This window comes from Lithobates pipiens, unplaced genomic scaffold (assembly GCF_037356315.1).
Source record: "Lithobates pipiens isolate NorthernLeopardFrog02 unplaced genomic scaffold, aLitPip1_a1.2 Scaffold_30, whole genome shotgun sequence".
Lineage (NCBI taxonomy): Eukaryota > Metazoa > Chordata > Amphibia > Anura > Ranidae > Lithobates > Lithobates pipiens.
The window spans coordinates 174,880,218-174,904,269 of record NW_027507791.1 but is presented as its reverse complement, the minus strand read 5'-3'; the positions used below and the strand labels follow the sequence as shown (position 1 = coordinate 174,904,269).

At 44.9% G+C, this 24,052-nt stretch overlaps 1 protein-coding gene across 1 annotated transcript in view; it reads right to left on the bottom strand.

Annotated features, from left to right (window-relative positions):
* LOC143942246 (butyrophilin subfamily 1 member A1-like) overlaps positions 1 to 24,052 on the bottom strand; it is a 76,652-nt gene that overhangs the window by 22,254 nt on the left and 30,346 nt on the right. Inside the window, exons 3-5 of the mRNA XM_077463492.1 lie at positions 10,060 to 10,401; positions 4,990 to 5,268; positions 2,474 to 2,596 (exon numbers count right to left, since the gene is read on the bottom strand). Coding sequence (XP_077319618.1) covers positions 2,474 to 2,596; positions 4,990 to 5,268; positions 10,060 to 10,401 — 744 coding nt within the window. The remainder of the gene's footprint in view (positions 1 to 2,473; positions 2,597 to 4,989; positions 5,269 to 10,059; positions 10,402 to 24,052) is intronic.

Sequence of the window (24,052 nt, the reverse complement as noted above, 5' to 3'; positions counted from 1 at the left end):
AGGAAAATTATTTCAAGATTCTAACCAGATAGTATAACCAGATGGTGTCCTACACAAATATTTCCCAGGTATTACAAATCGCTGCCGGAGATGCTGGGATATATGGGGTGCGCTGTTGCAAATATTTTGGTCCTGCCCCAAGCTCAATTACTTCTGAAAGGAGATGCGCAGAATATCACAAAAATGTACCAGCTATCCGATTCTGGAAGATCCTTTTTTTCTTTTGCATTTCTCAAACATTCTTGCCAAAATTTACAAGAAATCTATCCTATGCCATCTTCTAAACACAGCCAAGGGATGCATTGCTCTTAGATGGAAGGACCCAAAACCCTCTTCCATCGAGAGTTGGCTTGATAGAGTAGAAGAGTTGAACCAGATATAGGACCTTGTCCTTTCCACTCAAAAGAAATGTGAGCTTCATTCCAAAACCTGGCTTCACTGGAATATGATTTCTATTCCGAGGAAGGTAAGACACTTTTTGAGATGGGCCCTAGTGGACAGCAAGTTTCTTCTTTGGCTTCCACCCTTGTGTGTCATTGCCATTTTTTGTATTATCCCATCCTTGGCCCTCCTTGGCATCCCCCACACCCCTTTTTCTCATTGCTCCATTTTTCTCTGGTCCTCCCCCTATATTTTTACACATTAAACATGAGAACTTTTGGACCACTTTGCTAATGGAAATAGACTGACACACTGAAGGCTTGTTTTCACTGTAAGTTTATTTCTACAAGTTTTTTACTCTGTTCATATATCGGATCCCTATCAATGTCATTGTTCTCCTTTTTTATATCAGTTGGGTTGTATTGTTACTGAACAATGTCCTGTATATAACAGATTGTATAGTTTATGCTACCGTTGTTCATATGGCATGTTAGATACTGCAATTCTTAAACAATGAATCTGAAATAAAATCTAGTTTGTTTTATAGTACTTTCACATTTAGGTTCAAACATCAATCTCATAATACCCTGTTCTCTGTTAATATGTTTTGATCCTAGTTTTTCTTTACCTAAGCCCTTTCGCATTCCTTCTTCCCATTCATCACTTTCAATCACTGGGACCTAAATGATTATTACAGAAGAGCCAGGAACAATCCTAAATGACTTCTTGGACCACAAGGCTTAGCTTGCTCAACCCAATAGAATGCTGACAATAGCAAAACAGCTGTAAACTACCTGATCAGAAATACAGACTCTAGATTTTAAATATACATGCTTTTTTCCTTTAGAACATAAAAATATATTTGTCCTTACCATAGTGTATTCTTTCTGAAAGGAAAAGAAAAAATGCATAATTATTTTTGATACTGAAATTTTATATAATACCAATTTACCCTGATTTTCTATGTGCATATTTTTATACTTAGAATATGCTATTTCTACCTGGATATAGCATCAACAAACCTACACTGGTCAAGTGGGGAGGAAATGTTGTATTGGTTGTGCAATGATACACTGGACAGCTTTTCAGCCTTTTTTTAAATAAATTTTTAAAAAATCTGATCGTTAAATGATAAGTTTAGCTTTAAGAGCATGTTACATGTTGCACCCATATTTAGGGGGTAACATATAACATGCTCCTATCCACCCAGCTTCCACTGCCAATGCTCCCATCTCTGTGACAGCGGGCAGGGGGTCCTCTCCCTGCACCCGCTGTCACAATTTGAAAACAGCTGTGAGCTGTGCCAGGTGCTCCTGTAGGTGAAGCACTGCATTTTTTGACCAGAGTTTGGGTGTCATTAATCTGACAATGACACCAACTGCAGATCACACTTGCAGTGTGTTTTGAATGTGCTGCAGGAAACATGCATTTCTGGTGTGAATGGGCATTTAAGGAACAGGTTTGCTTTCTATTTGTTATTCTACTTCTACTTTTCTACTTTCTACTGTTATCAAAACACTTAGGCCGCGTACACACACGGGGACTGTTCGCTCAACTTTGTTCGTCAAACAGTTTCAGCGGACAGTCTGCTCAAAATTAGCATGGACGGACATGGCCACACACGACGAACGAACAGTTTGCTGAAACCGTGCGCGATGACGTGAACGGCACGTACGACGGGACTAGAAAACGATGTCCTATACACTGCAATGCAACCTTCGGCGTGTAAATCCTTTCTGAGCATGCGCGGAACTTTGTTTGACGAACAAGCCTACACACGAGGGGACTGTCCGCTCAAACCAAGTTTCAGCGGACAGTTTTTCGGAATTTCCGAAAAACTTTGTTCAGCAGACTGTCCGCTGAAACTGTCCGCTGAAATCCCACACACGAGCGGACTGTCCGCCGAAACACTGTTCAGCGGACAAAGTTGGGCGAACAGTCCCCGCGTGTGTACGCGGCCTTATCACTCTATATCACTGGCTACAGACAATACACATTTCTGAAGACACTTGTCTTATCTATAAATTGAATATACAGTATTCAACATCAGCTTTGGGTGGAAAAATCATTACCGGTAATAGTAACTACTTACCTTTTTCTTTTTTCTTTTTGTGCAACACACGTCTTACATACCAACTTACTACTAAAATTATTGCAACTAGGACACCTATGATGATGGATGCAATTAATCCTGAAGTCTCAGGAAAAACAGAGTCTGAAAAAAACATGGGTTTGTTGGATGTTATTTAGTATAAATATTTAAATAAATAATTCTGCATTTACAATGTTTTTTTTTTCTTATGTTAAAGTAACGTCTGTATTATCAATAACATCTACAGTATAATGACTTTCACATATGAGAAAGTCAGTTTAGTTATATTTACTAAGAGCTAGCACTGCAAGCTTATTTTGCAACATTTGAATAAGTGACATTTTAGAATTTATACCCAATCATGTGCAAAGAAAATGAAAGAAACAGGATTTTTGTTTGCACATAATTGGATGATTGAAGTCAGCAAAGTTTCATTGCATTCACTAAGTAAAGCCAACCATACATGGATCAAAATTCTGCCAGTTCAGTGGGCACTGGATGAATTTCAGTCTATTTATGGGCACCCTGGTTGAACACAAGTCGATTTATCAACTTATATACAACCAGCCTGTTGTGTGTGCCCCTCCGGCTATAGCCAGCAATGCTAATTATTGTGTTCTGACTGCAGATTACAAAACAGCTGTGGGAGGCATTCAAGTAATTTTGGTGGAAGGAAAGAAAATTGCATAATCGATGGCCTGCCTTAGTGAAAATGTAGTTTTCAAAGTGAACAGACTAAACTCCTTTACAAAATCAACTTCAGTAATTCAATATGTTTTTTACACTCTCTAATGTGAAGCAAAATATCAAGGACCTACAATAAGTTCACGTTTTTATCAGAAATAAACAAATAATAAAGGGTAAGAATTAAGAACATAAAATTTATTTTTTACTTTGAGTACTTTCTTCTGTGTTATTTAATGTTCAGTCACTAAATCCTAGCTCCCATCTTTTATGTTTAGGTCACACACTTCTTATGTTTGGGGGTAAATGATAGCCGCTGAATGTATGACTCGGCCCTGCCCCCAGGCATCCGCATCATTGGATTTGATTGAAAGCAGTGGGAGCCAATGGCTGCACTGCTATCAATCTATCCAATCAAGAGCCGAGAACCCCCGGGCAGTGAGACAGCGTGTCCTCGCCGAGTCAAGATCCAGGGATCAGGTAAGTAAAATGGGGAGGCTGGGGGGCTGGACACTGGCAGGTGTTTTTTCACCTTGATGCATAGGATGCAGTAAGGTTAAAAAACAATAAGGTTTACAACCCCATTAGCCGGTTCCCGTCTGCTCTATAGCCGAATGCTGGCTACACTGCGGACCTACATTGCCAGGAGGATGTCTATTGACGTCCTCCCCTTTCCTCGCTTCCTGCATGCTCTCGTGAGCATGCATCGGGGAAAATATGTCCTGGCCATGTCCCTTGGACACAGCCAATCACAGATCGCTATAAATGGCCAATCACACCGGGCACTTACTACAGGATCGGCATGGCCAAAGAGTGACGATCTAAAATCTAAACATATGAGATCAGCTCTCATTAACAACCCTCCCTCCTCCCACAGAGACTGCGTGCAAGGAGAGAGAGGATCTGTGCCTATTGTGAGTGATTCTAATGCATTATACTGTTCAAAAAAAAATCAACATATAGTGCCCAATCAGTACCACAGTGCCAATTAGGATCAGTGGCATCTATAATCAGTGCCCATCTGTGCCATCAGTGATCAGTGCCCACCATTGCCGCCTCATCGGTGCACAACTGTGCCACCTCATCAGTGCCCACCTGTGCCACCTCATCAGTGCCCATTTGTGCCAATCAGTGCCCATCTGTGTCACCTCATCAGTGCACATCTGTGCAATCAGTAGCCATCTGTGCTGCCTCATCAGTGTCCATCTGTGCCACCTCAACAGTGCCCATCTGTGCCGCCTCATCAGTGCACATATGTGTCACCTCATCAGTGCCCATGTGTGCCACCTCATCAGTGCCCATCAGTGCCACCTCATTAGTGCATATCTGTGCCGCATCATTAGTGCACATCGGTGCAATCAGTGCACATCTGTGCTGCTTCATCAGTGCCCATCTGTGCTGCCTCATCAGTGCCTATCTGTGCCACCTCATTAGTGCATATCTGTGTCACCTCATCAGTGCCCATCTGTGCCGCCTCATTAGTGCACATCTATGCAATCAATCAGTGCATATCTGTGCCGCCTCATCAGTGCACATCTGTATAATCAGTACATATCTGTGCCATCTCATCAGTGCCCATCTGTGCCACCTCATCAGTGCATATCTGTGCCCATCTGTGCCACCTCATTAGTGCACATCTGTGCAATTAATCAGTGCACCTCTGTGCTACTTCATCATCTGTGGCAGACTCAGAGGAGGAAGATATGCTAAACAAAAATTATTATCTAACAAAATTACGAATTTCGAATCAAAGAAAATGACAAAGGGAATTACAAAAAAAAACAATTTTCAATAACATTTTCACTGTAAAACAAAATAAATGAATACCTCACCTGCAATATGAATGGAAGCTACTCTTAGGCCCCCTGGCTGTGCATTCTGAATCAAGCAAGATATCTTTTTTGCAGTTTTATTAAAATATATAGATGTCTTAACACTGTACATATTGGCCTCATTAGGAGTCACTGAAATGGAATGTGCCTGCAGTCTTTTACTGTTGTTGTCTATCCAATATGCTTCTGGTTTTGGATACCAATGAGAGGAGAAACATGAAACATGCATTTTGTCTTTTGAATAGTATTGAATTTGGAACTCTGGCCCCGTGCCAATTGCTTTAAAAAATAAAAATAATTAGTAAATATTTACATATACAGTAGTAGTTCAAAGTGTCATGACATATTTGTATATTAGATTACCATTGTAGTTTTGTTTGTTTTGTTGGGGGGGTGTTAAAACTCATGATCAAATCAAGAAAATCAATAATTTGCCACTTTCTGCTCCACTTAAGCATCGGTAAATAGAACTAGCTTCACATACAATCATGTTGAGTTGTGTGATCAGATCTGTCTGAACAACAAGGACATCCGTGGCATCTGCCCTATGCTTGAACTCCAAGGGGCAACTCTCAGTCCCTCAGTCAGTCCTTTGCAGGGCCACAGTCATCTTTACCTCAGCTATGCAGGAACAAATGCCCTAGCTACCATAGCTACTGCACCAAGGGAGGCTCTCCTAGTCTCTTCAGCTCTAATATGTCATATGGAGGAGAAGCCCATGAAATTAACCACTAACCAATCAACCCGCAGGGTACGGGGTGAGTGTCCATGGAGAGAGGGACATCTTTTTTTGTACAAAGAAGACGAGGAGGACATGATTGCTTGGCAGTGGGGTGGGGGAGTATGTGTGTGCTTTGCATACTCCTGACCCCTGCACTGTGTGTGACATAATCAAGACCTCTACACTCTATGTATTTCACAATTCTAATCCCAGCCCTCTGTACACTGAGATGTACATTAAATACTCCAATCCCCCGCACTCTTTGCATTACACCTTATCCACTGACAACAACACTAATGCTGCATGCACACGATCTGATTTTTCGACGGGCTAGGTCTGGCCCGGAATCCATCGGACAATTCGATCGTGTGTGGGCTCCAGCGGACTTTTCTTTACCAAAAATGTGATCGTGTGTGGGCTCCAGCGGACTTTTCTTTACCAAAAATTTGATCGTGTGTGGGCTCCAGCGGACTTTTCTTTACCAAAAGTCAGACGGACCTAGAAAATAAAACATGTTTTAAATATTTCCAACGGACTCGAGTCCGGTCGAAAAATCCGCTCGTCTGTGTGCTAGTCTGACAGATGAAAACCGACGCAAGGGCAGCTATTGGCTACTGGCTATGAACTTCCTTATTCTAGTCTGGTCATACGTCATCACGTTCGAATCCGTTTGACTTTTGGAGTGATAATGTATGGACAAGTCCGTTTGCTTGAAAGTCCGGCGGAACTCTGCTGCAAAGTCCGTCGTATAGTCCACCGGACCTAGTCCGTCGAAAAGTCAGATCATGTGTACGCAGCATAAGGAATTATTTCCTTCTACTGGCCACTCACTCCCAGGGATTCTTATTTCCCATTTGCCACTAAACACAGACATTTTTTCCCTCCACCGTTGCCGGGACATATTTTCCACCCACCAGTGCCAATATATTACAAAAAACAAACCCCCTAGACTGTTTATTGGAGCCAAAATGAATAGACTGTTGCATTGGTGACTGGTAGGGATGAGCTTTGAGTTCGAGCCGAACAGCGAACAATTTGGGGTGTTCGTGGCAAATTCAAAAAGCCACGGAACACCCTGTGCAAGTCTATGGGAGAAATCTAAAGTGCTAATTTTAAAGGCTTATATGCAAGTTATTGTCCTAAAAAGTGTTTGGGGACCTGGGTCCTGCCCCAGGGGACATGTATCAATGTAAAAAAAAAAGTTTTAAAAACTGCAGTTTTTTCAGGAGCAGTGATTTTAATAATGCTTAAAGTGAAACAATAAAAGTGTAATATTCCTTTAAAATTTGTACCTGGGGGTGTCTATAGTATGCCTGTAAAGGGGCGCATGTTTCCCATGCTTAGAACTGTCCTTGCACAAAGTGTCACTTCTGGAGGAAAAAAAGTCATTTAAAATCACTAGCGGCTATAATGAATTGTCGCGCTTCCTCAATACCAAATAAACTAACAATAATGCACAATCAAAAATAATAATATCAAAGCAAAAAGTGCAATAGTGCTTATAAACTTGAAAAAGTGCTTAGTGCTTATAAAATTGCATTAAAAGTGCATCTGTGCATCGCATAAAATCAACTGATTCAAAGTGCCTCTGTGCATCACTCAATGTCAGTGTCAACATCAGTGATACAGTGATAGATAAATTCAGGTGCATATAGAGAAAACGTATAACAACTACGATATGCAATATAAAAAATATAACTGTGATGTAAAAACAAAAGTTCAGATTTGTAAAAAAAAAAAAAAAAAAATCCAACAAAAATCAATAGCAGCAAATAAGTGAATCTCATTAGAGTGTCCCATACATTTCCAGGAAACTGGAAGTGACGTTTACATCCGAGCGAGCCGCTCATCGCTTCACTGTCAGCTGTGTGCCTTATTCGTTTTTCCTCTTGTGAGTAGATTATTATATGTTTTAATAAAATCGGTGGTTTTAAATGCTACACTATGGTGGATGTTATTTATCTGTCCCTTTGAGCTCTTATGCTGGTAACATCCACGAGGAAATCGGATGAGTTTTTGGCACCGTCAGAAGTTCCTCTCTGCAGTTTTCCCCCGGTTTCAAGCACTCCTTGCAATATAGCTGTTTTTCGCTGCATACCTCGCAGCTGTGAGGTAATCATTTAGTGTAACTAGCACTGGCACGGAATATCACTGGAAGAGAGTTGGCTTGGCACATTGCACTTTAATTTTGATTGTGATATTGCATTCAATTTTCACGATTGGACTATGTATGGGACACTCTAATGAGATTCACTTATTTGCTGCTATTGATTTTTGTTGTAATTTTTTTTTTTTTTAATCTGAACTTTTGTTTTTACATCACAGTTATATTTTTTATATTGCATATTTTAGTTGTTATACGTTTTCTCTATATGCACCTGAATTTATCTCTCACTGTATCACTGATGTTGACACTTGAGTGATGCACAGAGACACTTTGAATCAGTTGATTTTATGCGATGCACAGATGCACTTTTAATGCAATTTTATAAGCACTAAGCACTTTTTCAAGTTTATAAGCACTATTGCACTTTTTGCTTTGATATTATTATTTTTGATTGTGCATTATTGTTAGTTTATTTGGTATTGAGAAAGCGCAGCACACCCCCCCCCTTTTTTCATTTTTTAGTATTGAGAGCCAACTCATTAAGTGTTTGCTGTTCCCGTCAGAATAGAACTGTGCCTTCTGATCAATTTGGCTATATAGCGCGGGAGCCTTTGAAATATATATATAATGAATTGTCGGTAATACAGAGAACAGTCATTGAAAGTCATTGATTAAAAAAAAGCGCGGGGTTCCCCTTAATATCCATACCAGACCTGAAGGGTCTGGTAATTGAATTTGGGGGAACCCCACGCATCAAATAAAAAAAAAAATGAGGCGGGGTTCCCCCCAAATATCCATAACAGACCCTTCAGGTCTGGTATGGATTTTAAGGGGAACTCCACGCTAAATAAAAAAAAAGGGCGTGGAGTTCCCCCGAAGAATCCATACCAGGCCCTTTATCCGAGCACGCAACCTGGCAGGCCACAGGAAAAGAGGGGGGACAAGAGAGTGCCCCCCCTCCTGAACCATACCAGGCCACATGCCCTCAACATTGGGAGGATGCTTTGGGGACCCCCCAAAGCACCTTGTGCCTATGTTGATGAGGACAATGGCCTCATCTCCACAACCATGGCTGGTGGTTGTGGGGGTCTGCAGGTGGGGGCTTATCAGAATCTGGAAGCCCCCTTTAACAAGGGGACCCCCAGATCCCGGCCCCCTGTTTGAAATGGTAAGGGAGTACAAAAGTACCCCTACCATTTCACAAAGAAAGTGTAAAAAAATGTTAAAAACACACACACACACTGTTGGGAAAAGTCCTTTATTAAAAATTAAAAAAAAGATTCCGTCTGTGGTAATCCACTCTTGCTATCCAGCGATGGATGATCATCTCTCTGGGGTCCAGCGATGGGTGATCTGATCCAGCAATGGGTGATCTCTCCCTCCACCACAGCCCATCCATCCTCTGTCTCCACCAGAGACACTGCGGGAATCCCGGCAGCTTGACACTTCTTAGCTGAGGAGGATGGGGCCACCCCTCACCTGACCCCGCCCCCTCTGATGCAAGGGGAAATCCAGGCTTCCCCAGTGATGTAAGGGTGACCCCGCCCCCCTCTGATATAATGCATCCTTGCAATGTTAAGGGCATGTGGCCTGGTACGGTTCAGGAGGGGGGGGGGCGCTATCTCGTTTCCCCCTCTTTTCCTGCGGCCTGCCAGGTTGCGTGCTCGGATAAATGGTCTGGTATTAATATTTGGGGGAACCCCACGTCATTTTTTTTTATTTGACGCGATGTTCCCCTTAATATTCATACCAGACCTGAAGGGCCTGGTAATTTAATTTGGGGGAACCCCACGCTTTTTTTTAATCAATTACTTTCAGTGACTGTTCTCTGTATTACGGGGAGCCGACAATTCATTATAGCCGTGAGTGCTTTTAAATTACTTTTTCCTGCAGAAATTACACTTTGTGCAGAGACTAAGTCTAAGTCTAATCTAAAATCACTGCTCCCTAAAAAATGGCTGTTTTTAAAACTTTTTTTTGCATTGATACATGTCCTCTGAGGCAGGACCCAGGTCCCCAAATACTTTTTAGGACAATAACTTGCATATAGGCCTTTAAAATTAGCACTTTTGATTTTGAACGTTCGAGTCCCATAGACTTTAATAGGGCTCTAAAGTTCACACGAGTGACTGGTGGTCTCTGTACTGTTTGGGAAGGAACCAGTTAATATTAGCGGCTCCTGTGGGAGTAGCGCACACAGTATTAAGGGGAATAGTAATAGTAGCTCTTTTATATTACTTACCCACTGGTAATATTTCTGTTGTGTCTTCATCAAACATATATTCATTCTGAAAGTAACATATGTAGGAGCCTTCATCTGAAACCTTAATATTCTGTATCCTCAGGGAGATATTTCCTCTCTTTATTTCATCCTTAATTAATTGGATACGGCCATAAAAATCTGTGTTCACAGTTTCATCCCTTCCATTGCGATAGTGATGTACCAGAGATGAATCTTGAGATCGTAGCCATTTAATCTCCATGTTCTCAGCATTTATTTCTGGCTTCAAGTAACAGTTGAAAAGTGCATCTTCTCCAACAGAAACCCTGACAGATTTTTTTTGACTGTAAACATTAAATTTTGCTACAGAGGAAACAAAAAAGTTTGGGAATTTCCACTCAATGCTATGTATTGTTATATGTGTGCAACATGATGTAAGCAGATGGTAATACAAGAACTTGCAATCTAAATAGGTAGCTTTTACTGTATCAACTATAAATGGTACAATGCAGCAACTCGAACAGATATCAATTGAGACTTTACTGGTACTAGTAAATTCCAGAACTAAAAAAATATATATTTTATTGAGTTAAAATAAGATGCGGGTACTGAGTCAAAGCTTGAGATTACAAAACCCCATATGGCCTTTAGTGCTTACAGTCTAGTATATGTCAGCTTTATATGGTTGAGTTTAACATCAATGCTTACAACGTTATACAAGCCTGTCCTGTGTGCATTTAAAGTGGAGTTCCACCCAAAAATGGAATATCCCCTTTTCCGGTTCTTCCCCCCTACAGTGTTACATTTGGCACCTTTCGGGGGGGGGGGGGGGGGCAGATACCTGTCTAATATAGGTATTTGCTCCCACTTGCGGCAATCTATGCCATGTCCGGCCCCTCCTCCGTTGCCCTGCTATCTTCTGGGAGACACACAGGTCCCAGAAGACAGCAGGGACTAGTGAGGACACACAGTGTGACTTGCGCATGTGCAGTAGGGAACCAGGTTGTGAAACCAAAAGGCTTCACTTCCTGATTCCCTTACCGAAGATGCTGGCGCCTGCACCTGGGAGCCAAGGGACAGATCGGCTTCGGGTGAAGACACTGTTTTAGTACTTGTTATATAGTCTCGTTACCGTGTTCCACAGTCAAAATCGTTGCCAGTCGTGTCTCACGGCACAACGACTCGTACCTCTGCCATAGCTGGCTCACGTAGGTCATTTCATCATTTCACTCATTTCTGTCACGCACGGCGCTCCGATTCGAATCCAGTCGCATCCGCTAAATGCGCCGTTTCGTTCTGGTGTGCCCCTACTTGCTCGGCCTCATTTCGGTACATGCTCCAGAGCCCGCTCGTTGTTAAAACGACCCGGGTCTCTGTCATGGGAGTCATTTCACCTCACCTATTACATTCGAATCGAAACCAGTCGCTTTTCTCAAAACGCACAGGTTCGATCGACGTGTCCCAGTTGCGTTGGCCTCATTTCGGTACATGCTCTAGAGCCCGTTCGTTGACGGTCGCAGGTTGCATCCTCTCCGATTCGTAGCTCTATCATGGGAAACATTTCATTGTCACATAGTACGTTCAGTTCGAATCCGGTCGCATCCCCGTGCATCGATTCGTCCGGACGGCCCCAGGTATTTTTCGACCTCATTTCAGTACATGCTCCAGAGTCCCGTTCGTTGTCAGTCGCAATCGCGGCACGACCGGTTCGGGCCTCTGTCATGGCAAACTTTTGTCACTCATTTCACTGTCACCTACCGCGCTCCGATTCGAATCTAGTCGCATCTATGATGCACCGATTGTTCCGATGTGCCCCAGTTGTTACGGCCTCATTTCAGTACATGCTCCAGAGTCAGGATTCATTGTTGGTTGCAGGTTTCGGTTCTCTGATTCATGTCTCTGTCATGGGAAATCGGTTCACTGTCACGTATCACGCTTCCGATACGAATCCAGTCGCATCGTGCGCTAATTCGTCTCGGCGCGCCCCAGGTATTTCAGCCACATTTCAGTACATGCTCCAGAGCGTACACGGCTAACGGTCAGTCGCAACAGCGGCATGATCGATTCGTGCCTCTGTCATGGCAATCAAAGTAATTTCGCCGCCACGTGCCGCACTCCGTTCCGAATCCGGTTGCATACGTAATGCACCGATTCGTTACGGTGTGCCCCAGTGCTTTAACCTTATTTCAGTGCATACTCTAGGGTCCGGTTCCTCATCAGTCGCAGTCGCGGTACGATCGACTTATGCCTCTGTCATAACACATATTTCATTAATTTGACCGTCATATACCGTGCCCCGATTCGAGTCAGTCGCATCCGTGAGGCACCGATTTGTTCCGGTGTGCTCCAATTGTTTTGTTCCGAATTGGCTCGGTCGCATTCGTTACATGCTCCACAGTTCATCTCATCACTTTTCGTCTGAAACGTCGGTTATCGCAATCAGCCTATGTCACAGCAAACATTTCACTCATTCACTGCACACTCTTGTCACTTGAGTCTAATCCACTCATACCAACAATACATTGGTTCGCACCCGTCATGTCAGCATTACAGGTATCGTTCGCATGTTGCCTGTCATTCCTCCAAGTCCGACACTCACTATAGATCGATCCTTCGTGCTTCGAATTACAGCCAAGGGTCTCGATTTGTTCGTTAAAACCTTCACCTCACTACTACTCCCCCTGATAGTCGCACAATCCAATGCATCTTGGTTTCCTTTCATACATCTTACGATCGGTTCCTATCAGGATTTGTTACATATAGTTACAAAGATTCGTGTCAGTTTCATTTTCATACACGCTACAACCCGTTTCAATTCCAGTCGCCCCAGCGGCAAATTGATTCGCACCGGGTTCATCCCGTACTCTCCACAGTCTCTTATATATTAGATTAAATTCATACACTCTAAAACGGGTTTTGTCAGATTAATTTCATGCGATCGGCTCATATAAGATTCGGTTTGTTCGACCGATTCATATCGGATTCATTCCATACACATCCAAGAAACAACTTCTTGCAAATCACTGCTAGCACGCACCCAAGCATACGCTCCCTGCAATCATTGCAAACATGTTTCCAGGCACAGACTTCTTGTAGTCGTTGCAAGCACGCGTTCAAGCATGGACGTCTTGCAATCGTTGCAAACACGCATCCAAGCATAGACTTCTTGCAATCATTGCAAGTACGCATCCAAGCATAGACTTCTTGCAATCGTTGCAAGCACGCATCCAAGCATAGACTTCTTGCAATCGTTGCAAGCACGCATCCAAGCATAGACTTCTTGCAATCGTTGCAAGCATGCATCCATGTATAGACTTCTTGCAATCATTGCAAGCACGCATCCAAGCGTAGACTTCTTGCAATCGTTGCAAGCACGCATACAAGCATAGACTTCTTGCAATCGTTGCAAACACGCATTCGAGCATAGACTTCTTGCAATCGTTGCAAACACGCATTCGAGCATAGACTTCTTGCAATCCTTGCAAGCACGCATTCGAGCATAGACCTCTTGCAATCATGGCAAACACGCATTCAAGCATGGACCTCTTGCAATCATTGCAAACACTCATTCAAGCATAGAACTCTTGCAATCATTGCAAGCAGATGTCCAGGCACAAGCTTATTGCAATCATTGCTAGCAGGCAGTTCTGGCTAGCTCAACAGATTGCTTTAGGAAAGCCTGGATACCTTCCTAAATGTACATTATATAACGGGGTACTTATGTTTATAGGTAAAGTTGATCCAGGGAAAAATCCGATTGCCTCTCGAGGGATCAGGAAGGAATTTTTTCCCCTGCTGTAGCAAATTGGACTATGCTCTGCTGGGGTTTTTTGCCTTCCTCTGGATCAGCTGTGGGTGTAGAATTGGGTATGTTGGGTTGTGCGATACTTTGTTTATTTGATTTGTAGTTGGACTGGGTGGACTTCTGTCTTTTTCGACCTGGCTACCCATGTATCCTACCATAACTCCTTGCTATCGTTGCAAGCACGCATCCTGGCATAACTCCTTACAATCGTTGCAGGCTCGCATCCTGGCATAACTCTTTGCAATCGTTGCAAGCACCTATCCTGGCATGACTCCTTACAACTATGGCAAGCACGCATCCTGGGGAACTCCTTGCAAATCGTTGCAGGCACGCATCCTAGCATAACATCTTGCAATCGTTGCAAGCACGCATCTTGGCATAACAGCTAAGCAATCATTGCAGGCACGCATCCTGGCATAACTTCTTACAATCATGGCAAGCACGTATCCTGGGTAACTCCTTGCAATCATGGCAGGCACGCATCCTAGCATAACATCTTGCAATCGTTGCAAGCACGCATCTTGGCATTACATCTTGCAATCGTTGCAAGCACGCATCCAAACACACGTTCGAGCACAACTCCTGCAGTCTTCGCGAAGCACATGCGGTAACACGAATTTCTCAGAGTCACTACGAACACATCTCCAGGGACAAACTCCCGTGCCATTGTCGCAAGCACATGTTTAAACACAACTTTGGCAATCGTGCCAAGGCTCGCGACTTAGCATAACTTCTTGCAATCATTCTTTTGCTAGCACATTCTCAGTGGCCCACAAACTGGCTACACGTTGTTTTCAGCAGCACTTCATTGGCCACTTGTCTTCTGTGGCTTTTCTTACAAGCCATTCACCGTTCCCTGTCTGTCATCTCTCCCTTAAGACAGTTGAGTTCAACTTCCGTCCTGCACCGGGATCGTGTTGACACACGCAACTGGCTTCTTCTTGTTACACAGTCAGGCTATACCTAGCCAGCGTTCAGCATTTCTTATCCTTACAGGACCCGGAGAGCCATCTGTCTTTACGGCCCATACAGTAAGATACCCACTACGAGGCATCTAGAGGCATCAGCCCATAGCCAACGGCATACACACGCCCATCACATCTGCCATCTTTAGGGACACATAAAATCCTCGCACATTCCCCAGTCTAGTCATCCAAGCGGCCATCTACCGGGCCCTTTGTGGTTTTCACGGCCTACCCAGTTTATCGTTAGTAGCACTGGCAGCCAAGTTCTACACAGACACCACCTGACGAATGGTCAAAATCTACAATACGGGCCATCCCCCAGGGTCAATCTTTATGTCACGCCTCCTGGTCTCCCTCTCACGGACGCAGGACCCCTCTTAGATCCTTAATTTAGATGCCGTAGCATTAGCAGTCCTATCTATGTCGGAAGGTTCCTTACTGCATGGATTGGTATAGCAATGTTTATACCATCTACGATGCCCCTTCACCCCTGGTAGTGACGGATGCCGCAGCCTCCACAGGCTTCGCTGCAATTTTTGGCCACCACAGGCTTACAGAACCATGGCATCAGGGATACTCCTAAACCCCGGGTTTACCTGGACTTCCTCCCTCTTCAAGCTATACCCGGTCATGACAGACTCTCGACTCTGGGGTCATGTCAAGACAGGACAGGCCATGGCTTTCACCACCGACAACTGGGCCGAGGTTGATCTTGTTGATGAAGCTAGGTCAGGACCGCTCTCGGTTAGGTCCTTCTACGCAGCCTACACCTCGACCCCGGTCCATACCGTGGTCACTCTTTAGTATTTGAGCACCCTTGGCAGCATGTTGGCCTGGGTCCCAAGTCACGTTATTGAGAGACTAAGCAGTTGGAACCCTGCCTACCTCGCCCAGTACATCCCCAATCCTCGTGTGGAAATGGCACAAGCATTCACCAAACCCGCTCATCTAATTAAGCTAAAACTAATAAAACTACACCCCTACCTGAATGTTTTGCCCCCTTATTTTGGTATACCGACCATCAGACCAGGGCACACTTCAGGTCCATTTCATGTTGTTAATCTTATGGTAAAGTCTATTGGTTCATATCCGTATCGGCCATAGGGCTTCGACCATAAGTAGGAAGGCCAGTATGGTGGCCTGAATTTATGGGAGGAGCCCGGAGGGTATTTAACCAGCCCGCTCGCCTGTGGTCTTTGTCGGTTTCCGGTGCGCGGCACCCACCCTCCCATCCCCTTTTCAGGGCATTTCTCAAATTCATTTCTCTTCACAATATATTAATTTCTAATCTAGGGTATGCCCCCTTATTTTGGTATACCAACCATCAGACCAGGGCACACTTCAGGTCCATTTCATGTTGTTAATCTTATGGTAAAGTCTATTGGTTCATATCCATATCGGCCATAGGGCTTCGACCATAATATATATATATATATATATATATATATATATATATATATATATATATATATATATATAGTCTCATATATCTCCACTGTATCCAGTTTAGCTAGATCTGACTGCAGTCCATTCCTGGTGTACTGTTTCTAATATACTTCAGGCAGGCAGGTGATTCAGTTAGCTGCAGTGTATTTAACCACTTAGCAACCAGCCCATAGCCGAATGACAGCTACAGGGCAGTTGCTTAACTCTGGGAGGGCATACTATGACATCCTCCCAGAATTCCGCTCTAACGTGCCCCCTGGGATGTGCACTCGAGAACATCTGTGCCTGCTGGGTCTGTCAAATGAACAAATTAAACAAACCGGTTCCTCTCTCCTCTCTGTGTACTGATCGTTACATTTTGAGAGGAGAGGGAAAGAGAGCGGATGGCAGCAGCATCGTGGGCTGGATCTGTAGTGCTCACAGCACTGTTCTGTGATAATTGCAGTCACATCCAGCCATCCATCCCTCCATGCACAGCTATACCCTGTCATACCCTGCCATACTCTGCAATACCCTGACATACCCTGCAATACCCAACCATACTCTGCAATACCCAGCCATACCCAGCCATACTTTGCAATACCCAGCCATACTCTGCAATACCCAGCCGTACCCGGCCATACTCGGTGATACCCAGCCATGCTCAGCCATACTCGGCTGTACTCGACCTCTGTATGTGGCCAGGCTGTGGAAGTCTCACACATGTGGTATCGCCGTACTCAGGAGGAGTAGGAAAATCTATTTTTGTGTGTCATTTTTGGTATGTACATGCTATGTTTTAAAAATATTGTATAAATGGACAACTTTGTGTTTAAAAAAAGTGTTTTAACCACTTCCCATCTGCCGGCCATCATATGACGTCCGACTCCTTGACATTGTGCAGGGATATCTGAATGATGCCTGCAGCTACAGGCATCATTCAGATATCAGCTTTTTCAGCCAGCGATTCGCTACACCATAAGAATGATCATAATGGCTGTTCCGTTGCTTGATTGTTCTTATGGGAGGCGAGAGGGGACGCCCCACCTCCCGCTGTCCTCCGGTGCTTCTACCGACTTTTTTTTTTTTTTTCCAGGCTTTCCAGCCTAGAGGCGAGAGTCTTATTGACCCCATATCTCACTTTAAAGAGGACCTGTCATGCCATATTCCAATTACAAGGGATGTTTATATTCCTTGTAATAGGAATAAAAGTGTCAAACTAAAATAAATAAAATAAAATTAACAATACATTTTTTATTTTTTTAAAGTGCCCCTGTCCCCGTGTGCTCACATGCAGAAGTGGACGCATACTTAAGTCTCGCCCACATACGAAAACAGTGTTCAAACCACACATGTGATGTATTGCTGTGAACGCGAGAGCAATAATTTTGGCCCTAGACCTCCTCTGTAACTCAAAACATGTAACCAGTAAAACATTTTGAAATGTTGCCTATTGGGATTTTTAAGTAGCAAAGTTTTGGCGCCATTCCACGAGCATGTGCAATTTTGAAGGGTGACATGTTAGTTATCTATTTACTGTACATAACTTCATCTTTCACATTAGGCAAAAACATTGGGCTAACTTTACTGTTTTGTTTTTTGTAAAGCACAAAATAGTTTTTTTTTTAAAACGTGTTTGAAAAATTGCTGCGCAAGTACCGTGCAAGATAAAAAAAAAATTAATGACCGCCCTTGTATTCTCTAGGGTCTTTGCTTAAAAAACATATATAATGATTTGGTGTTCTGTGTAATTTTCTAGCAAATAAATGATGATTTTTACATGTAGGAGAGAAATGTCAGAATTGGCCTGGGTGCTCCAGAATGCCTGAAAGTGCTCCCTGCATGTTGGGCCTCTGTATGTGGCCACGCTGTGTAAAAGTCTCACACATGTGGTATTGCCATACTTGGGAGTAATAGCAGAATATGTTTTGTGTGTAATTTGTGGTATGCATATGCTGTGTGTGAGAAATAACCTGCTAATTTGAAAATTTTGTGAAAAAAATAAAAATAAAAATCTTGATATTGCAAAGAATTGCGGGAAAAAATTATAACTTCAAAAAACTCACCATGCTTCTTTCTAAATACCTCAGAATGTCTTCTTTCCAAAAATGGGTCATTTGGGGGGTATTTGTACTTTTTTGGCATGTTAGGGTCTCAAGAAATGAGATAGGCCATCAGTGCATCAGGTGTGATCAATTTTCAGATATTGGCACCATAGCTTGTGGACTCTATAACTTTCACAAAGACCAAATAATATACACAAATTTGTACTTTTTTTACCAAAGATATTTAGCATTATAAATATTGGTCAAAATGTATAAAGAAAAATTACATTATATTACTTTAAAAATTACTTTATAACAGAAACAAAGAAAATTTTATTTTTTTACAGTCAGTCTCGTGAGATCTGACTGCAGGCCATTCCTGATGTACTATTTCTAATATGAAAAGATATAAAATGCAGCGCTTGTGAAAAATTCAGAATCCCCAGGGATAAATGTTGAACTAATAACTACTCGATGGTGAAAAAAAAAAAACATTATACAAATAAATAATAAATGTATTTGTCACGGTCGTTCCCGGAACCCGGTGACTCGTGGAAGGCCTGCCCACGTTATCTCTTCGTTCAGAGCCAATAGGTACCCACGGGCGCGCGTTGGCGCTAACGAACGCTTACGTATAGGTACGAACGGGCGCACGCGGGTGCGCGATGTGGTGAACGAGCGCACGCGGGTGCGCGAGGGCACAAACGGGCGCACGCGGGTGCGCGGGCTCACGAACGGCTGCACGGTCTTGCACGGGCACGCTCAGACACGCCGTGCGACCGTTCTTGGCGCCCAAAGGGCTATTTAAGGAACCTGTTGCAGTCTCCCGGTGCTGTCCAGTCTACAGCGTTCCTGTGAGTAACCTCTGCTTTAACCTGATTGTTCCTGCCTCTGATCTACCCGGCTTGTCCCTGTTTACTCCTGCTTGCTGCCAGCCTTGACCTTCGGACTTCCTGACCACGCTTCTGCCTTCTCCTTAGGTACCTCTGCTGCCTGCCCGTTGACGACCCGGCCTGTGTTTGACCCTTCTGCTGCCTGCTGATCCAGTTGGTTCCCTGAGACCACCACTGCCTGTTTGCCAGCCGTTCCTGTACCACCTCCTGCACCTGCTGCCAGTCGCTGACTGCTCTCCAGCGGTTCCAGAACCTCTCGCCTGCACCCGCTGCTGTCTGACGCCAGCTCCAGGGCCAAACCCACCATCACGGACTTGGCACTTGTGCCCTCTGACCTCTAGAGTCCCTGTTCCCACTCTCAGGGGATCTCGAGCCAGAGGATTACGAGAGGCCGCTCCCTGCACTCCGGGCTCCTTCTACCAGGTACGTGACAGTACTGGACAGCCATGTCCGAGCCCACGCAGGGAACCTCTCCTATGGACGAGCTCTGCCGCCATCTTGCAGGACTTACTCAGGCGGTGAAGAACCTACAAGAGGGCTGCAGCCAGTTGGAAGAACGCGTCCAGGCCCTGTCGACCTCCACGCCAGTCGTTTCCGGGACTTCTGCTGCACCCGCTGTGGTGATGTTGCCACCAGAACCTAGGGTACCTACTCCCGAGAGATTCTCCGGCCATCGGGGAAGATTCAGGGCTTTCCGTAACTCCTGTGAGCTTTTTTTTGCTCTTCAACCAAGGACTTTCTCCCTCGAATCCACCAAGGTGGGATTCGTCATCTCCTTATTGTCTGGCGAACCTCAATCCTGGGCTCATCGTTTGTTGGAGAAGAAGGATCCATCTCTTGACACTCTGAGCACCTTTTTTCTGGCCATGTCCCAACTTTATGAGGATCCACAATTATCTGCCACCGCAGAAGCAGCTCTACATTCGCTGCAACAAGGCCGTAGGCCTGTGGAGGACTATGTGACAGAGTTCAGGCGTTGGAGTGCTGACACGGACTGGAATAATGCGGCACTCCGCTACCAATTCCATATGGGACTTTCTGAACCCCTAAAAGACGAGTTAGCCCGAGTAGGCACTCCCGAGACCTTGGAAGCGCTAGTGGACTTGTCTATCCAAATTGACAGACGCATCAGAGAACGTCGTTTGGAACGCTCCACTACCACCTCCCGTCCAGTGTGGATGCTACCCCGGGTTTCTAACCCCTCTCACCCGGCTTCTTCCAGTCCTACCACAGTGTACCAGGATCCTCCCAAACCTATGCAGCTGGGCCTACTCAGACCCTCCTTAACACCTGAGGAACGCCAGCGCCGTCGGGCAGGAAATCTCTGCTTATACTGCGGAGAACCAGGACACTTCGTGCGCACTTGCCCTGCTAAACTCCGTAAGTGCCTCTCCATGTTTCCTGTCCCTACCGTTGATTTCCCAAGTGGTACTTCTCATCTGACTGTTCCCATTCTTTTGCAGCTCCCAGGAGGGAATATCCGAGCCAACGCAATTATTGATTCGGGAGCCTGAGGTGGCTTCATAGACCTGACCTTTGCCACAAGACATAACATCCCCCTTCGGCCCAGGGCAAAGGGTCTTTCTGTACATCTGGCCGATGGTTCGACTCTCAAGTCGGGCCCAGTAATTCAAGAGACTTTGCCGTTGCTTACCACCATTGCCGGGATCCACCAAGAGTTACTGAGCTTGGATGTCATCACATCCCCTTTATTTCCTATCATACTAGGCATGCCCTGGCTAAAGGCCCATAACCCCCAGATTGACTGGTCTACTGGAAAGTTAGATTTCCTCTCACCCTACTGCCTCCAACATTGTTTGCCGGGAACCAACCAAGTTTCTTCTTCCTCTTTGCTCTGCCTAGAGATAGACGCAGAAGCCCGTCAAGCTGTGCCCCCAGCTTACCACAGTTTTCTGGATGTTTTTAGCAAGAAGGGTGCTGAGGCCTTACCCCCTCACAGGGCTTACGATTGCCCAATTGAACTACTCCCAGGTGCAGAGATCCCTTTTGGAAGAATTTTCCATTATCGGAAACTGAGCTGGTAGCCTTGAAGACCTATCTGGATGATAGTCTGAGAAAGGGATTTATTCGTCCTTCCACCTCCCCGGCTGGCGCAGGGATCTTCTTCGTGGAGAAAAAGGACCGATCTTTACGCCCCTGTGTGGACTATCGGGCTCTTAATAAAATCACCATAAAGAACTGTTACCCTCTGCCACTCGTGCCTGAACTGTTCCAAAAACTGGGGTCTGCAGCCATCTTTTCCAAGTTGGATCTTAGAGGGGCCTACAACCTTGTTCGTATTCGGAGTGGAGATGAATGGAAGACCGCTTTCCGTACTCGCTTTGGTCATTTCGAGTACTTGGTCATGCCTTTTGGCCTTTGTAACGCCCCCGCCACGTTTCAGCACTTTATAAACGACATTCTGAGAGACTATCTGGACCTATTTGTTATCGTATATCTGGACGACATCCTGATCTTTTCTCCCTCCCTGTCTGAACATCGGGAACACGTCAAAAACGTGCTATCCCGTCTTCGTCTTCATGGACTATACGCCAAGCCTGAAAAATGCATCTTTGAACAACGCAGTATTCAATTCCTTGGTATGATCATTTCTGTAGACGGTATTGAGATGGATCCCCAGAAGATCGCAGCCATTCGAGATTGGCCCGCGCCCACGGACAAAAAAGGGGTTCAACGATTTATCGGTTTCGCAAACTTTTACAGAAAATTTATTAGAGGATTCTCCACCATCATTTCACCCATTACAAGATTAACTAAACAGGGCTTGAAATTCCAATGGTCTCCCGAAGCCCAAAAGGCTTTTTCCATGCTGAAGGATCTGTTCGTCTCTGCCTCCATTCTTAAGCATCCCGATCCTACCTTGCCATATATCCTGGAGGTTGATGCCTCCGAGATAGCGGTCGGGGCGGTGCTTTCCCAAAGACATGGACCAAGATCTCTTCTGCATCCGGTGGCATTCTTCTCCCGTAAACTTTCCGAGGCAGAAAGCAACTACGACGTTGGAGATCGGGAATTATTAGCCATCAAGGTGGCCCTTGAGGAATGGCGTTACCTGTTGGAAGGAGCGGTTCATCCAATTCTTATTTTCACGGACCATAAGAATCTGGAGTACTTGAAGTCTGCCAAGAGATTGAAACCTCGTCAGGCCAGATGGGCACTTTTTTTTTCCAGATTCTTCTTCCACATAACCTACCGGCCAGGATCAAAGAATACTAAGCCGGACGCCTTGTCCCGTATGTTCAACGAACCCGAAGTCTCCTCGCATCCGGACACCATTCTGTCTTCAGGGAACTTTCTCTTGCTTCAAGGAAGTTTGTTGTCCCAGATCAAGCAGGCATCTGCTAGCACCATTCTACCACCTGGCATCACTCTTCTGGCCAAGGACGAACTCCTCTGGTACAAAGACAAGATCTTTGTCCCTCAGGAAATGCGGGTTCCGGTCCTCGGTTCTTGTCATGATCACTCGTTGGCAGGCCATTTTGGGGTTCATAAGACCTCAGAGCTACTCCAACGGACATTCTGGTGGCCACAATTAAAGTCGGACTGTAAAAAATATGTGGAGGCATGCATCACCTGCATCCAGAATAAGGGGAGCAAGTCCAGGGTGTGGGGTTTGCTAAAGCCACTACCTGTCCCTGATAGACCTTGGCAGATGTTATCAATGGACTTCATTGTTGAGCTCCCTCTCTCTGAAGGCTTTTCTACGATCTTTGTGGTTGTGGATAGATTATCTAAAATGGCCCACTTCCTTCCAATGAAGGGTACTCCTTCCGCCTCGGAAACAGCCGGGATATTTATTAAGGAAATTGTGAGACTGCATGGCATTCCTGCAAATATCACTTCGGACCGGGGAGTGCAGTTCACATCTAAATTTTGGAGAGCACTTTGTGGGGCCCTGAAGATCGATCTTTGCTTTTCTTCCGCCTACCATCCTCAAACCAATGGACAAACTGAACGAACTAATCAAACGTTGGAACAGTACTTGCGCTGTTTCTCTTCATTCTCTCAGGATGATTGGGCTCCCTTACTACCCTTAGCCGAGTTTGCCTATAACAACTCCGTTCACTCGGCTACGAAACAATCTCCGTTCTTCGCAAACTACGGTTTCCATCCCTTGTTTTTGTCTAACGAGTTTCCGGAATGCCCGGTACCTGCAGTTCAGAAGAACCTTGACTTCTTTAGGTCCAACAACAAGCTCCTGCAGGAAACCATGACTAAGACTCAGAAGTACAACAAGGAGGTGTTTGATAAGAGAAGAAGGGGAGAGCTTAACCTCAAAGTCGGGGATCAGGTCTGGCTATCCACTCTGAACCTGAAGATGGCATGCCCATCCAAGAAGTTGGGTCCAAGATTTGTGGGTCCTTTTCCTGTAGTAAAGAAGGTGAATGACGTGGCGTTTGAGCTAAGGTTGCCAGAAACATTCCGGATTCATCCTGTCTTCCACGTAGCTCTGCTCAAGCCAGTCGTCCCTGATCCCTTTGTCAGTCGGAAGGTTGCTCCACCAGAACCCGTGATCATTGATGGGGAAGTCGAGTATGAGGTAGAATCCATCCTGGATTGCAGGCGAAGACGCAACCAAATTCAATTTCTGGTGAAATGGAAGGGGTACGGGCCTGAAGAAAATTCTTGGGAGCCTGAGTCCAATATCCATGCCAGGAGACTGATATGGTGAACGAGCGCACGCGGGTGCGCGAGGGCACGAACAGGCGCACGCGGGTGCGCGGGCTCACGAACGGCTGCACGGTCTTGCACGGGCACGCTCAGACACGCCGTGCGACCGTTCTTGGCGCCCAAAGGGCTATTTAAGGAACCTGTTGCAGTCTCCCGGTGCTGTCCAGTCTACAGCGTTCCTGTGAGTAA